At 44.9% G+C, this 16,959-nt stretch overlaps 2 protein-coding genes across 2 annotated transcripts in view; one reads left to right on the forward strand and one right to left on the reverse strand.

Moving 5' to 3' along the window:
- The window catches only part of Sgpp2 (sphingosine-1-phosphate phosphatase 2), a 110,086-nt gene extending 106,032 nt beyond the window's left edge, over nucleotides 1-4,054 (forward strand). Inside the window, exon 5 of the mRNA XM_048459253.3 lies at nucleotides 602-4,054. Within this exon, the coding sequence (XP_048315210.2) occupies nucleotides 602-1,153 (552 nt within the window). The 3' untranslated portion in view covers nucleotides 1,154-4,054. The remainder of the gene's footprint in view (nucleotides 1-601) is intronic.
- A 3,930-nt stretch (nucleotides 4,055-7,984) lies between these two features.
- Farsb (phenylalanyl-tRNA synthetase subunit beta) overlaps nucleotides 7,985-16,959 on the reverse strand; it is a 64,820-nt gene continuing 55,845 nt past the window's right edge. Inside the window, exon 17 of the mRNA XM_087904708.1 lies at nucleotides 7,985-8,509. Coding sequence (XP_087760834.1) covers nucleotides 8,358-8,509 — 152 coding nt within the window. The 3' untranslated portion in view covers nucleotides 7,985-8,357. The remainder of the gene's footprint in view (nucleotides 8,510-16,959) is intronic.

Genomic DNA, 16,959 nt, shown 5'->3' on the forward strand with positions numbered 1-16,959 from the left:
TCTCCAGTTTGGGGATTAATACAATCTCTATAAACGTTCAAATACCAGCTGTTACAGAAACACAGGCTTCATTTCTCCCCTGTGTGCTGATTCATCTATCTTCTGAGTTAATGTTGGAGAATTTTAAATATTGGAAATATTTAATAGTATATTTCCTTTGCTATAACTGCCCAGTACTTATTGGGGTATACATTTCTCCTGTGGTTTTTATTCTAGACAAGGGCTTAAGGAGCTGAAGGGCCACCCAGTTGGTAATGTTTAATATTCGTTTTTTTAAAATGCACTACTAGAGTTTAGCGTCCTCAGACTGTGCCAAGAATGGACAGTGCCACATCTGTGAAGACTAGGAGAATTCTTGAGACTGGAGGTACATATAACAGAGTAAGAGTAAATGACCACAGGACTATCACCACTCAGAAAAAAATCAGAATTTATTCTAAAATACAGAAACAGTCCTGCAAGAAAACATGCACCATGTGTAACGTGGTGACTGCACATTATCTCCTATTTTCACTTCAAATCCTTTGATTCATATTTTCTTTGAATAGCACAGATTGTCGCTCAAGTGTCAAGCAACCACCATTCTTTTCTCTCCCGGCAGGATGTGTTGGGCGGCGTGCTGATCACTGCCTTCCTCATTGCCCTCACCTACCCGGCCTGGACCCTCATCGACTCCCTGGACTCGGCCAGCCCCCTCTTCCCTGTGTGTGTCATAGTCGTACCGTTCTTCTTGTGCTACAACTACCCGGTGTCAGACTTCTACAGCCCAACCAGGGCGGACACGACCACCATCGTGGCTGCCGGGGCTGGAGTCACCCTGGGGTTCTGGATCAACCACTTCTTCCAGCTGGTGTCCCAGCCCAGCCCGTCCCTTCCTGTGATCCGGAACATCCCGCCCCTGACCACTGACATGCTGGTTTTAGGGCTGACAAAATTTACGGTGGGAATTGTGTTGATCGTCTTGGTTCGTCAGCTGGTACAGAACCTCTCGCTGCAAGTATTGTTCTCGTGGTTCAAGGTGGTGACAAGGAACAAGGAGGCCAGGCGAAGACTGGAGATTGAGGTCCCTTACAAGTTCGTCACCTACACGTCGGTTGGCATCTGTGCCACGACTTTTGTTCCCATGTTGCATAGGTTTTTGGGATTGCTCTGAGCCCCAAACAGATGGGAACGAGCCCACCCACTAATGTGAGATATGAGAAAGCTGTCTGTTGGGGTAATCTCCACCCCTCCTGTTTAAGGAAACCTCAAATCATATTTTTGTTTTGCTGATGTAACATAGATCCTACTACCGTGGCACCAGCAGTGAGATTGGTCTATAAAGACTGTGTTTCGTTGACTCCAGCCTGAAACCACCCCTGAAGTCAGGCAGGCCACCCCATTCCCTTTCTGTTACATGGACTTAGGACCAGGTCTGGGGTGGACTGGAATGGCGGCCTGGCTTGGAATGGCTACAAGCCCTGCTGGGCTCTAGAGAACCAACAGACTTGAGGTAATACGGAGGCAAGAACACTTCCTCTCAGTCACAGCCTTGCCTAATGCTTCCTCTCGCTCCCCAAACTGGAACTAGGGCTGGGAGAAAGGGTGAGACCATGGAAAACCACACCCCTTGGACAGAGTGACATCTTGTGCTGTGATTGGACTGTGCCTGAGTGGGCAGCGAGACCGTTCTGGACTAAAGCCTCCCGTGAAGGGGCTCAGAGGGCAGCAGAGCTATGAAGCCACCGGGAAGAGCTTGCTTTCTCAACCAGCCCGTCTCCTCCAGGCACTGTTAGTGAAGCAAGAAGCTGATCTTCCTGGCACAGAGTCTGCAGCATCCCAGGTTGCAGTGTGTATGCTCATCTAAGCCACACGTGACAGGCTGCTACCTCCTCGCAGGTAGACACAAGAACACGCCGAGACCCCTACGCTTTCTCGCTTGGTTTTCGGCATCTTCGGTTGTTTAAGCTTACAGATGAACTTAGAATGCACTGGATCAGCACAGGAATGGATGAGCTTCGTCCTCTGGAAGCCTGACCAAGAGAAGCGAGGCAGTCCTGACATTGCCTCATCCTCCTGATGTTACCTCATCATTACTTAGCTACTTCTGTAGTTTTCTTTTTTAATTGTTCATCTGCGAGGCAGAATCAGGGACCCCCTCTCAGCCTTCCCATCTCTTATTTCTTGGCCATTCTGAGGGCCATTAATGCAAGAACAACTTTAGCCTATTTTGGGGAAATAAGCCAACTAACTATAATACGCATTAAACCTCGCGTGGTCCTTCTTAGATCTAGGGTGGTTTAATTTATGATGATAGCAGCAAAGGGCTCCTTCCCTGACTCCTATTCAGAATAAAGATCAGGTATCAACCCATCCTGAAAAGTTAGTGGAAATGCATAGCTATGGGTCTTTTGCGGGACAGTATCACCGAAGCCAGAGTTCCATGATCCTGACAGTTCATCACCAGCCACACATATTGAACAAAATTAACCCCTTTTAAAAAGTTACCGAGGTTCGACTTCTGCATTCGGTGTGAAAACCAAGACCAACATTTTCTCTGATGTTAAGTATGCCCCAAGGCCTACGTTGGAATGCTGTTCTTTGGTAGTCAACACAGTGTTTTAATTTCTCAAGATTATTTCCTGGGCTGGGTGTGGTGGCACATGCCCTTAATTCCAGCACTCAGGAGGCAGAGACAGGCAGATCTCTGAGCTTGGGGTCAGCCTGGTACACAGATGGAGTTCCAGGACAGCCTGGACTATACAGTGAGACCCTGTCTTGAAGACACAAACACAAAAACGAAAAGAATAATTCTTAACAAAATGCCCATTTTTAACTTAATTCTTCTCTCACTTGTCATAGTGAAGAACAGGGATCAAAATGGCGCATCCTTTGCCTGATTTAGCTCTGACGGAATGTCAGCTCCGTGGCTGGGGTGCTGCAACCCCTGGCTTACAGGTCCTCGGCCGCTCCAGGGCACAGCTGTTGATGAAGCACTTCCCTCCCCCTCCCCACCCCAGCTACCAAACTAGAGCTTGTAATACTGGCTAATATTTACCCAAGACAATTTTAGTTAGTTCGTCTGGAGCCTGGTGACAAAGGGCTCAGCTTCCTCTGTGTGCATCTTTGCAAAGAAGGGCCGTGTCTATTGTCCCAGCAGTGGGGGCGAAGTTTGAGAAGTTTAGGTCCCAACAACAGGGATGCTGACAACTGCATGGACGCATTTAGGGCCGTGTTTACATAGTCTAGATGAAGGAGAACTATATTAGCCACGCAACATTAAACAGTGGCCTAAGAATTTGTCAGGACAGGTCACTCTTTGATGTGCTTGCTAACTGCAAAGAGAGGGAGAAATTAGTTACCGGAGATGGCAAGTTTGGTTTTGGATCCCTACAGTATCGGTTTTAAAAGTTAGTGCTTGATCACGTTTTTGTTTATGCCTTTGTTGATCCCTCTCAATTCATGACTCACAGAGCACCTCAGCCTAGTAAATTCTCTCTGGGATGCCTATCAAAACACTTGGATTTTCTCTTTGGGGAAAGAGTGCCCCCTGCTGGTTAAGATCGTCTAAGTCCAAAGGCTCCTTTGTCATGCTCACCAGAGTGTGTCCAGAATGTGTCTACGCAGGCCAACCTTGACGCCAAAGCTTTCAGGAATATTGGCCCCTCCATGAACTGGGAAGAATAACACACCCTTCTCCCTCTTGCTTCTACTCCAGGCCAAGGCACTCACCTAGAATCTGCTTTCTAATCAGCTGTGACTTTGTGTCGTATTTGCTCAGACCTGTACCATAGTTGAATATGCTGGAAAAAGACGTAGGCAAGACCCTTCAACCAATACCCTTTGATGGAAGTCACCAAAACTATTCCACGCTGTGCCTGGCAATGGGATTTTCTCGCCCAAATACACAACTCATCTTCCCAGGACTCTCACAACATGTGGTTCAGACCATATGTTTCAGGTTTCTATTTTGGAACCCCTCAGCTGTCTCGATTATGCACTGTATGTAAATTTATTTTTAAAATAAATTCTTTTTTTTTGTTTGACTGTGATTGTTAAATGCTTTAAAATCTAATGTTGTGTTTCTGTTGGTTTTTCTTTTCTTTTTTTGAGTCAAGGCCTCATTCTATAACCCAGGATAGCCTAGAGCCCAGGTTAGACCAGCTCCCAGCTGGTCTTTAACATAACAAGTGTCACTCCTCCTCCCTCAGCCTCCCAGGTGCTGCAATTACAGTGTGATCCACTCTACCCGGGTAGCTTTTTCTTAACCTGGGTGTCTTCCTTGGGTTTGTTGGCCCCGAAGTGAGGGAGAGTGGAGAGAAACGAGTGACAAGCTGCAGAACTTTCAGCTGCCAGAATCCATCTCCGTGCAAACACTGGGCGGCTTCACAATGGCTACAGATCTTTCTGGCAGCGAAGAAGTGTGTCACGGTGGTATGCTTCTAACTCCTTGATGAGAGAATCCTTTTCCTGTGCGGAGATGCCACTCACTGTATGAATTGAAGGGAACTGAAATGTTTTCGTGGACGACGACTGCCCTAGTGGCTGAGCCACCTGAACGCTTGCCCCTGAATCAAATCTGCATCACTGCCATGCTTTGTGTGTCTTTAAGCCCCTCAGTTTTCTCTTTAAAGCGCTAAACTAAGTTACACTGAAGGGCACATGTGATGTGACCAGGATATCCTTGTCGCTCATCCATGCTGGGCACCCAAGGGATGTAAAGTTCCAATCTGTGCTGTGGAGTTCCCCCAGGTCAGAGGAGACACGGGCTCAGGGAATTTGCAGTCAATCTGAAGTGTCAAAGTTGTGTGAAAAAGACCAGGTCATGGGGGTGGGGCAGGACAAGAAAAGGATTTTATTTGGGTGTGCAGACCAGAGTCAGACCAGAAAGGCTTTCTAGAGACTATTCAGGAGCCAGGCTTAAAGAAACCAGGCTGCCTTAGCAGTGGGGTGACAAGGTACAAGAAGATGCTGTGTCTAGGAACCAGCGGGATGGAGGCACGTCCCCCTGCTCTTACAGAGAAAACCCAGACCACATCACTGCAAGAACCAAGTGACGGATGTGGTGACTTTACAGGCCCCTTCTATCATCCTCGGTGAGAGAGTTCAGTCTGCCATAGTACCTTCCTCCTGCACCTCTGAACCACTTGTTCCCAGGTCCCCTCATGTGTTAAAAACAAAGCAGCTGCGTGTCCTTTGTGCACGCCACATCCCTTCGTCTCCTCGGGTCCTCAAACTGGACACTGTGTTGCTGTGATCTCCCGGGAACTGTCCTCCCTCTCTCTGACGACTGTGTCCATTTCTCCAGCACAGGTTACATGGACCAAGCCAAGCACATTTCGTTTTAGACGCTGTTCTGCTCAAAGCCATTTGTGTGTGTTTTGCTTGTATGCGTATGGATGCTGCTGGCATGGACGTCTGACACGTCTTCCGCTATTGCTTCCCACTGTAGGCATGACAGTCTCCCACTGAACCCAAGGCTCATTATTTTGTCCCTAGGATCTTCCTGTCTCTGTCCCCACTATTGGGGTCATAGATTCACAACAGGATGCCTTTTACATGGGCTCTGGGGATTCAAATTCAGGTTCTTTAGCTTTCATAGCAACCACTAACCCAGGGAGCCATCTGCCCAGCCCTGTGTGTATAAAACTTAGACTGCCGAAGGCTTTGCTGTTTCAAAGTCATATGGCAAGTCTTCATTCCTCACGAACATAAGACTTTAATAAATTAGTTTGGACTTACTATACATCCGTTGTTTTCTCCGAGTGGGGCGCACCTGTAGCACAGACTCACACACTTACATGCATACTAAGAACGAGAGCTGAATGTGGGCCATGAATAGAATGTGAAATTCTTAAAAGCCATAGCCACATGAGACAAGGGGGCTAGATGAAGCCAACAATTCCTCTTCCTTCTCCACGCCTGTCTATGTGGCATGCAAAAACAAACAAGAAAGGCAACGGTGGCGCCAGGAGTTCCGGCTGTGACACTTTTTTTACACGCTCACCACATCTGCCAACCTTGCTGCTTCTCTCTTCTGCTGTGACACCAGGGTTCCCTTGGTTGGAGCCAAGCCAGATTCTTCTCAGTGAAGGTATTCGGAGAAAGCCAACACTTCTAACAAGCCCAACTCGGTCCTCTCCTCACCGAGGGCGGGGCAGGGTGGCAACCTGATGCGGCTTTAACACCTGTACTCACAAGGACTTCCTTCATAATGTGCCCAGGAAGCCATGAATCAAGAGGAGGGGGGTCGCTAGGGCCTGTGATCTGCAGCAGCCGTCACCTGGAAACCATATGGGTGGCTTCGAGGGGGAGAATATTTTGCAGAGCCCCCCCAAACCCACACCATCTTACCTATCTCAACTCGACACTGATAAAAAGCGGTAAGATAAAGACATCCATTTACGCCCTATACAAATACTAGGTCTGTGTCTCCTAGTGACTGAAGCACCAGAGTTTTCATTGAGATCTCTGGTTAACCCCTCCCACTTCTGTCTGATCTCTACATAAGTAGGACCACGCGCAATCTTTTATGTATGGCTTCTTTCTCTTAGCAAACTTGGGCCCATTTGTGCTATCAGGAGTTCATTCCTCTTAAGAACTGCATGCCCTTCATAAAATGGGCTTTGTGGTCTGTGGCTGCTATAAATAACACTGAATATCTGCATAAAAACTGCTGTATGATCATGTGGGTGAAATAGCTAGATGGTGTTTCAGGTTTCAACTACTTTCCTGGCTATATCATTTTACGTCTCACCAGCCGCACCCAACAGTCCCACCTGTACCACAAACATTTGATCCATCATTTAAGCATAAACCCTTAAATTTTTTTAAAAATATGTATTGGTGTTTTACCCAAATTATGTCTGCATACCATTATGTGTCTGGTGCCCTTGGAGGCCAAAAGAGAGCATCAATTTAGAATTATAGATGGTTGTGAGCTGTCATGTAGGTGATGGGAAATAAATTCAGGACTTGCAAGAGCAGTCAGGGCTCTTAAGACCTCAGCTCCAACATTAGCCATTTTAATGACTATGAACAGTATAAATGTGGTCTTTATTTGTATTCCAATGAGGACTAGTATAGCCAGATTTCCTTTGGGCTGCTCACAAAAAGACACAGACTTTTAACTATGAAAGCTCAGCCTATAGCTCAGGCTTGTTTCTAACTAGCTCTTAGAACTAAAATTAACCCATTTCTATCCATCTATGTGCTGCCATATGGCTCATAGCTTTTACTTCTCCTCCTGCATGTCTTGCCCCATCTGTGTCAGCCTGGTGTCTGTCTTTCATCTTCTGGGGACCTCTCTGTCCCCGGAAGTCCCACCTAGCCTATTCCTGCCTGGCTGCCTAACCTCTTCCTACCTAGCTAATCACAGTGAAACATTTTCACACGGTGTAAAGGAATATTCCATAACACACTAATAACCTTATCTTACTAAGTTATTAGAAACTGCACACACACACACATGTACACACATGAGTGCCAACTGGTTTTTACTGTCAACTTGACATAAGCTTAGAGTAATCAGAGAGGAAGAAGCCTCAACTGAGAAAATGTCTCCCTAAGATCAGGCTGTAGGCAAGATTGTTGGGTATTTTCTTAATTAGTGACTAGTGTGGGGGGTGCTCGGTTCATTGTGGGGCTGGTGGCTCTGGGTTCTGTAGGAAAGCAGGCTGAGAAAGCCACGTGGGGCAAGCAAGCAGCACACCCTCCCCATGACCTCTACATCATCTCCTGCTCCAGGTTCCTGTCCTGTTTGAATTCTTACCCTGGCTTCCTTCAATAATTAACTCTGATGTGGAAGTATAAACCAAATAAACTCTTTCCTCCCCAGGTTCCTTTTGGTCATGATGTTTTAACACAGAAATCGTAACCCCAACTAGGATAGACACAAACTACACTACAATCATACACACATATATTCACACATAAGCATAAATAAACTTTAAAAAGAGATGACTTGGAAGGCTATCACTGTGTGACCAAAACTGATTCTTAAAGATTTTCTTAAAGTACTGATTTTATTGACTTATACATGTCAAGAGTAGAAAAGACTTAATCATGTACAATGAGTGTTCTTACCAATCACTTGCTTCATTAATAAGGAAAACCTGGAATCCTGCTATACCGGAGTCACGAGCCACAGCGACACTCTGACGTCTGAGCAGCAGTTCTGCGTCCAGAACTCAGCAGTGCATGCAGATCCACACTGGCTGTCCCACAAGCTGCCTAATGCGCTACCCAAGAAGCCAGGCAGCACATTTCGCTTTATTAAACATTAAAGCACAAATGGATATTCCCCATAAGAGGGGCTGAAGGACACCACAGGAGGGAAAGGGACACTTAGAGACAGAACGATACAACCGAGACCAACTTCACAAAAAGGGCTCAATATTGATTTCTAGAGAGGAACAGGGCATGGTCAGCTCAAATTTGGTGATAACATCAGGATGAAGGACGCCTAGCTTCCCGATGCTTTGACCCCGGGCAAAGATTTCAGCACACCGCCCAGGGAAGAATGCAGAACCTGAAACAGAGAGGGAGAGAAAAATCAATGTTTCTTCTGGGGGAAAAAAGTCAATAGCCATTTAACACTAAAAGCCTATGGGCCTCCTTTAAAAATAACCATTCTTCTTTAAGACACTGGCTATGCAGTGCATCCTCACACTTTCTAGTATTAAGAAGCACTTTCGGTGTTATACCAAGAAACTCCTGCAAGAAAAAAAAAAATCAGAAACAAATATGAGAGCCCTATACTTCTGATCCTGGGGGCTGAGCTGGGAGGAGACTGCAGGAGTGTCACCAGAGTCCCAGAAAGGACACAAAGAAAAAAGGAAAACACTGAGCCTGCAAGGGTGGAGTATGCTGGGAAGCAGGCCTTCCCACAGCAGCATCTGCTGGGTAAGAAGCCCACTGCAGCTCCATTCACCCCTTACCACGTGACACTTCAGCTCATCACACGGGAAACCCACAAAGAACCTGCACATGTGATTACAGGTCACGTTGCCAGAACACCACCTGTGTACCTGCCTGAAAAGAGCCCCCAAGCATATTGGGAGTACGTCTGTAAAGCCCCAGTGAAGGCCCACCCATGCCAGCCCCACACCAGTCCTGGCTGATTCCTGTTTCACTCCAAGGCAGCCAGAGTGCTTTCTTATCTGCCGCCAGAGCTCAGCTTCAGCTTCCCACCCAGTGACCATTCTTGAGGCTTAACCAGCTGAAAAGGAACCATGCAGGCCCGAGGCCCACTCCTGAGCCACGGAAGGCTTATCGACATGCTGGACTCTGCTGGAGTTTAAAAACAATGCTGATTCATTTCTCTCAACACCCACTTGAAAAGCGATCAGGCCCAAGGCTCCTGAAGGATTCAAGCAAAATGTTTACTGGTATGAACTATAAATACCCCGCAGAGCTGGGCCACAAGCCTGTAGCCTGCCACTCAGAGCAAGTGCATTATTTATGGGGGAGCACACTGCTGCGTCTCTGATAGCTCCAAGGTCAGCTAATTAAGAACAGAGTTGGATGGATGGATAGGGAATCTGTTACTGTTGAGCTGATACCACAGAGACAGACTTACACAGACTGCCCAATCAGTGTGGAGAGATACTGGGTTCTATTCTCAGAAAGAACGGGAAAACATTTCTGTCATTCTTAAGCCCAAGGCAACATGGCTGAGCAGTCTTTCTTCGCATCTCCTCAAGCTCAGAGACTCCTTCACAATAGAGGCAAGGTGTCCATGGAAGTGTGCAGTCGGCTCTGTGCACCAATCCACACCCAGGAAGGGGTGAGGAAAATAATGGCATAAAACAACTCGGAAACCAAATTGGAAAAATAACAGAGAGTCTGGCAGGGATAGTGATTATGATTAAATCTGATAAAGATGACACACTTTCATCCTATCAAAATGAAAATATAACTTAAAAGACAATAGTATCCATTACTAAAAGGTTTTAAAAAACAAGAATGACAACTACACCCTAACGACAGGAAAAATGAGGAGGGGGAAGGAGGGCTGCTGTCTTTAAGGCGAGATGTAAAGGACCCTGCATGGAGTGCACTCGGCGGCCCCAGAGCCCGCCCTCCCGCAGACAGAGCTGTAAGCACACACATGTACTACCCGACAAGGACTCTGGCCTGTTTGGAAAGGCCACCGGGAAAGGAAATGCCCAAGACCTTCCTGACAGCCTTGTTGGACCAAAGATTTCCTTTTATCTATTTTCAATTCCAATTTGATTGGATTCATTTTTACTGAAGCATAAAACCAAACTATTTTAGAATCTAAGCCAGATGTGCTAGTTCTGACATGTTGGCAAAATAAAGCCTAAGATAAGAAATCAGAACTTTTACCTCATGTAACATTTTGATTCAGCATTTTTTTTTTTTTTAGTAAAATTCAGTTATATTCTTCTTCAGTTGCCAGGTTTACTTCGCCTATAAATTTGGACCAAACGTTGCTTTAGCTCATTAATCAGCTAGGTGTATAGTAACAAAAATATTTATACCAGTAAATGTCACTTTCTCTTTCCAGAGAAAAACAAAGAAAATTCATATTCAAAGCTATGTAACATGTTCCAAAGTAAGAGTACAAAAAGTGATTAAAATGTCAAAAGTTCAGACTTTCACATAGGCCCAAAGTCACAAGTACTGTTCAAAGGCTCCTGGGCCACCAGGCTCCTCACTCACGTGTAGCAAGGCCGTGTGGGATCCCTGTTCCAATCAGCTCTGTTCTACCAAACTGCACACCTGGACTTGTGGCAACTTTGTCCTGCAGTGCCATTCTTCATTCTCCCAGTTCTAACAAGTTCAGGTGATGAGTCTCACATTCCCTGTTCAGTTAGATCAAGCTGAGGTTCTGCTCTCCAAATATGCAAACTGAAAAGCATGCAAAAGGGCCTTCTGACATCAGGGGTAGGGAGAGCCTTAAGAAACAAACCCTCACCTGACTGATGGTGCCGCTGAACTAGAAATGTTGGAGGGGGTGGTGGTGGAGTAAAATGACAAACAGAAGCATCCTTAGTACTTTAAACTCCAAGGGCAGAACTGCCTCATTAACAACACAGAGGCACAGAGCCCACAGTAAGGGTCCAAGTCCTCTAGATGTGAGGATGTTGCCATGGAGAAGACCATGGCTCTCATCTTAAAAGGAATATGAGATATTCAGAATGCTCCAGAATAAACTATGGCCTAGGAACACAGATTTTGGTTACCCCAAATTCCATGTTCTAACATAGAAGCAGTTTCATGGGTTTCTAGTTTTACAGAATAAAGACAGCCACAAATCAAGGCAGATTAAAATGCATTTGGTGGGTGTGCCCGAGAGGCATACACATCAAGATGGGGGGAGCTTTTCAATAGACCTAAAATATTATCTGATGACATTCTTAGCTTTTGGATTGGTGGAAGCTGGTGTTCTGTTAACAGCCTCTAAGAGGTTTTTAAGAGGTGTTAGTTCAGATACAGAGTTGGGCAAGGCCAACAGAAGGCTAAGGCCAGGCCAATATAAAGTAATTAATTAGCCTCTGAACCTACAAATCCCAATCTCTTCACACTACTGAAAATTCCAATCGGTCCATAAGTCTCTGCAGACACACAAACTCCCTGAGAGAGTTTTTTGTTTCTTTGTTTATGGCCAGACAGTTTCTTTTCAGGATTTTGTTCACAATGTCCACTGTTGACCACAGGAGGCGGTTCAGCTCAGTATCCAGGTGGACAGATATGACCCAAAAGCTCCAGCTACAACCAATACATCATAAAGTCTGTCTGAAAACACACGACATCACATCCAAAGGCCACAGCAAAGGCTTTCAGAAAGTCAGACCTGGACTATAGCCAAAGACGCCTTTATCAAATCACAATCAAAAATGTATTTCTGGAGAAAAGGCAACATGCTGTGTCTGCAGAAAGCACACTGCCCACTGCCTTGTGAACAAGGCTCTGGAGCTCCTCCGCTCTCCCCTACTGTGCGAGAGCATGGAAAGAAAGGTCCAGCACACCAGCTCCCACCCACATCTGCATGACTCCATGCCACGACAAACTCAAGGCTTTGCATAAAATCTGGCAAAGACACCAGCTTCTAAGGTAGAACACATTTGGGAAAATGTTGCTCTCTCTCGTGTAACACATGTGGAAGGCCAGACAAAGGAAACACCAGTTAGGCACAAAGAAGAGCTTAATTTCCCAAACTTAGTGGGGTGTGAATAAGCCCCTTAATTAAAGTCTTTGTGTCCTTGGGGTCATCCCTGGGCCCATAATCTAGCACAGCACCCCATCTTTAGCACGTTTTCTGGCTAACTGACCATCAAAGCATTTGGGAGTGCCTTCTCTTGCCCGTTGGCAAACACTTTTCACAGTTTCATTTCGCTCCCATCTTTTCAGAGCTATATTATAGCCTAGAGCCAGCGGAGGCTCTCCATACACTCACTCGTTCCTTTAATTTCATGAAGCACGGGAAGTAGAAGCTTTAGGTGATAAATGAGCGGACCCTTCATCTGAGAGCACCAGTGTGTGAGTGTGTGTGTGTGTGTTTGTGTGTGTGTGTGCGTGCGTGTAAGAAAGCATGAGGCCCTCGTCTCACACTCCCACCACTGCCTAGAACCAGGTCACTCCTTTACACTTTATTTCACGTGCTCTGAAATATCAGCTGATTATCTAACTTTACTCTTCCCTTTCTTCATACTGCCAATGTATATTTTGGGATTCAAACTCACAAGTGATTGTAATTAGGTACTTTATTACCCAACTATAAAAAACGAACATCATCAACAACAAAATTACCAGGGGCAGAGAACGCTGGTAAAGCAGTGTGCGGTTGCTAGTGACAGAAATCAGCAGCAGCAGCTTTCGCCATGCATACTCCCAAGCTCAAGGATGAAATGGAAAGTGTGCACCTGTAGAACCAGTAAGTCTTAAGTCTGTTCAAAATGACTGATTATGTAATATGGCGGAAAGAAAAAATGTGCTAACAACTTTAGGGTTGGTGCCTATCCAAACCCTATACACTTCTCAAAGGATAAGTAAATAAACAAACAAATAAATTCTACTCAATTATACCCTGCACACATGCACGATCTCATTCTTATGGGGCCATTGTTCTGAGATTTTAGAATAAGCAAATTTTTGAGGACAGGACAGTAGAGGGAAGACGTCCACCACCACAGGAAAGGTGTTAACCTGGAAAAGAAAAGGCTTTAGGACCTTAAGGAGCCAAAGCATCACAACCAAGATATGAACACAAAAACACCTTTTCCCCCTGATCTCAGTGTACTCAGGAGAAAATTCCTCTGCAAAGACCATTTAATTTGTAAGGGGAGACTGAATAATTTCCGACTGGTAATATAAAACACCCATTTTCTCCCAGATGTATACAATTCTTCACCTTGCATTTGAAGTGAATAGTTATGGTACCTAAAGTCTATAAAGAGAGGGGACCTAATCCTTTGAATTTAATGGCCATCTTTCATCCGTCTCTGAAGATCAAAAGAAAGAAAAGCCCTTCCACAACTTTACAGTGCTAATCCCAACACACCTGCAGACACCATTAACTCTTACAGGGAGGCAGTGGACCAGAGAGAATTGGAATTTACCAACTCATGGCTTGGGGAGGGTGCCAGGATCAAGACCTAGTAGCACATACTCTACCACAAACGAGGACAGGGACCTGGAACCTTATTCTTACAGGAAAACAGCAAAATCCAGATGACCTCATCTTCTCATAGAGATATGTCCTCAACAGAGAACCATCTTTCATCAGGCATAGTGGTTCACACCTGCCTTCACTCAGGAAAACACAAGCTGCCAGGTTGAGACCAGCCTGGACTTCTCAGTGGACAATGTCAGAAGAATATAGCCCCCTTTCATTCACTAAAATCATCTTACAATGAAATATTTCAAATTATAACACCAAATCCAGTCTTTGCTTCCATGGCTGTCACTGCCTAAGAGTTAATTTGATGAGCAGAGGGGAAGGGAGCTGTATCCTACTTTCTGCTCAGCTCCTCCCAACACCCCCCTCCCCAGAGTGAGATGTCTCAGAGTGTGGATCTGGCCAAATCCTCTGTGTGATATAAGTTACAGATGGGAAGAGAAGCACTAGGAGATTAGGAACCTTGCCCAAGGCAAGCAATAATACAGGCTAGAGAGCAAGCCAAAGGTGAAGAGGCCATGCACAAGTGGCTGCAGCATGTTGCTTTTGAGCTTCTGGCCAAGCTGCTCACCACCTCATGTTTGCAAACTTCCTCTGGTTTACAATAAATAAATACAGCTTAAAGACGGAACAGAGCAGACTGACAGTGTGTCACCTCTACCTTAGTACACTCCCGGGTACACTCTGTGACAGTGTGTCACCTCTACCCTTAGTACACTCCCGGGTACACTCTGTGACAGTGTGTCACCTCTACCCTTAGTACACTCCCGGGTACACTCTGTGACAGTGTGTCACCTCTACCCTTAGTACACTCCCGGGTACACTCTGTGATGCTATTAACACAACAGAATACTAGCAGCATTACAACCCATTTGGGGTGTTTTACCTCATATGTAGGGACACCACATTTGTGCCTCAGAGGTCAGAGGAGTTATGGAGGATTCTGAGTCGCCTCTGTGGATGCTGGGAAACGAACCCAGGTCCTCTAGAAGAACAGCATGTGCCTTAACCGCCAAGCCAGCTCTCCTGCCCCAGGACTGCATTTTTAAAGAACCCACAAAACCAAGAATCTTTAATGAGATGCAGTCTAGATTCTTAAATCAAGGCTTAAACTATCTGAGCAGATGAGTAAGCACCCCAGTTAACAGCAGGTAAAAGGAAAAAAGGAGCAGGTGCACCAGAGCCTACAGCAGAGGCTGCCTCTGAACTCAGTCACAGATCTGAGAACTGGAAAGGACCTTGCAGATGGCCCTGTCTGTCCTACAGCCCACATGGGAGAAGAGAATCCTGCTGCAGGTAAACCACAGATTCAAGACTGGAATTCAGGTCCTAAATCCTGGTCAAAAGCTTTCTTACCCAGGGTTGTTTCTTTTTTTTTTTTCTTTCTGGCAGCAGACCTAAGTGCACTCTGAGGAGTAATTTGCCAATCCCTGATATGCTCACTCGTTCCTGCATCTTCTTTTCCTAATAAAGCTATGGTGTAAACAGGACACACACTTGTTCTCATTTTACAAAAAAGAAACAAAATCCTCTGAATTCAACAGCACCCCTCATTATAGTCCCAGCTACTTGAAAGACTAAGGCAGGAGGAGCGTGAGTTTAAGTCCATCCTGGGCTACAACAGTGAAGACCTACCTAAAAGTAAATAAGTTAAAAGCGCCTGGGCTGGAGAGATGGCTCAGAGGTTAAGGCTGCTCTTTCAGAGGTCCTGAGTTCAATTCCCAGCAACCACATGGTGGCTCGCAACCATCTGTAATGAGATCTGGTACCTTCTTCTGACATGTGGGCATATATGCAGGCAAAACACTGTATATATAATAAATAAATCTTTAAAAAAAAAAGCCCCTAACTCCATGGTAAAGGTGAAATACCATGGTAACATCCAGTGCTGTTTTACTATGGCATAGCTGGGGGCCATGCATCCTAATACTAACAAACAGTGTATTATACTGTCTTCATTTTACACTTTTATTTATTTTGTAGAGTGTATGTGTGTGTATACATGTGTAACAATGCAAGCTAGAAAATAACTTACAGGAGAGAGTTCTCTCCTTCCACCTTGTGGTTCCTAAGAATTGAACTCAGACTGTAGGCTTTACCCACTGGCCCAAGCAAAGTATTATCATCATTATAGTTAGTATCTATATCATACTGGAATCTACTTTTCCAATTTTGTTTATAGTTACACATTTAAAGACATTTTGTCATGTTCCTTCCATTATGTTTACATATTAGTTTGCCAAATAATTCTTTAAGTAGTCTATATTAAAGCTGTCTAGTTACTTTTAACTTGTAAATGGGCTTCTAAAGATGTAGCACTTAGCACCCTTTCTTTAGTTTCCCAAAAGTTGTAGTATACGAGAAAAATCAAAACAAAACAAAAATGAACCACTGCCCCCAAATTCACAGTAAAATACACATTTCTCATTTTTAAACAAAGCAGATCATAAATTAATACAATTTTAAAACTCAGAGTAAAAGTAAAAGTAGCTATAAAGGCTTCTAGAATATAGCTTATAGAACACACACACACACACACACACACACACACACACACATAAATTCTGAAAGTAGAAGTGGGAGGATCAGGAATTTTAAGGCCAGCCCCAGCTACTAGGGAGTCTGAGGCCAGTCTGGGCTATATAAGACCCTGTCTCAGTGTCCTCTAAAAAAAGGTGAAAAGCGATCTTTAAAACTTTCCAGTTTCCTAAATAAACTCTACCAGATAAGCTACTAGTTTGTAGTGGGATTACTAAAATAATTCCTTTGGGTTCAAATAGAGAAGTACTGTCAACAGTGGAATGACTTCACTTTGCTGAGGGGACATGGCAGAACCTCCATCAGAAGACAAGGAGGTACTTCAAATGTCTTGCTCTCAACAAATCCCTTGGATGAGGAATTGGTCTGTTGGCAAAGTGCTCTGAAAGGAGATGATGGATGCTAACATTCACTCCAGCTCCAGTGTAAGCACTGGGGACCTGCACGCAAGCTGCCCCTGGATGCACACTACATTCGTGAAACAGAGGGCAGCAGCTCAGCATTTAGCCCTCCTTGGCTATAGCATAAACACTATTTCATAATCTCTCTGAATCTTATACCGACTACATAGTACATGTATACTTTGAAAAATAAGGGCTCAGCTCAAATTCCACTTTAATTATGAATACATTTATTTTTAATGCTGGGAAAAGGGATTTTTAATGTTCTATGGATTTGACTGATTAAAAGGATCATGATACCAACTCTGATGTGTGTGTGTGTGTGTGTATTCGCATGTTTATTGAAATAATACTAATGAAAAAAGATGAACACCACAGGCCTTGAGAAATGAACCA

This window comes from Myodes glareolus, chromosome 1 (genome assembly GCF_982192425.1).
Source record: "Myodes glareolus chromosome 1, mMyoGla1.1, whole genome shotgun sequence".
Taxonomy (NCBI): Eukaryota; Metazoa; Chordata; class Mammalia; order Rodentia; family Cricetidae; genus Myodes; species Myodes glareolus.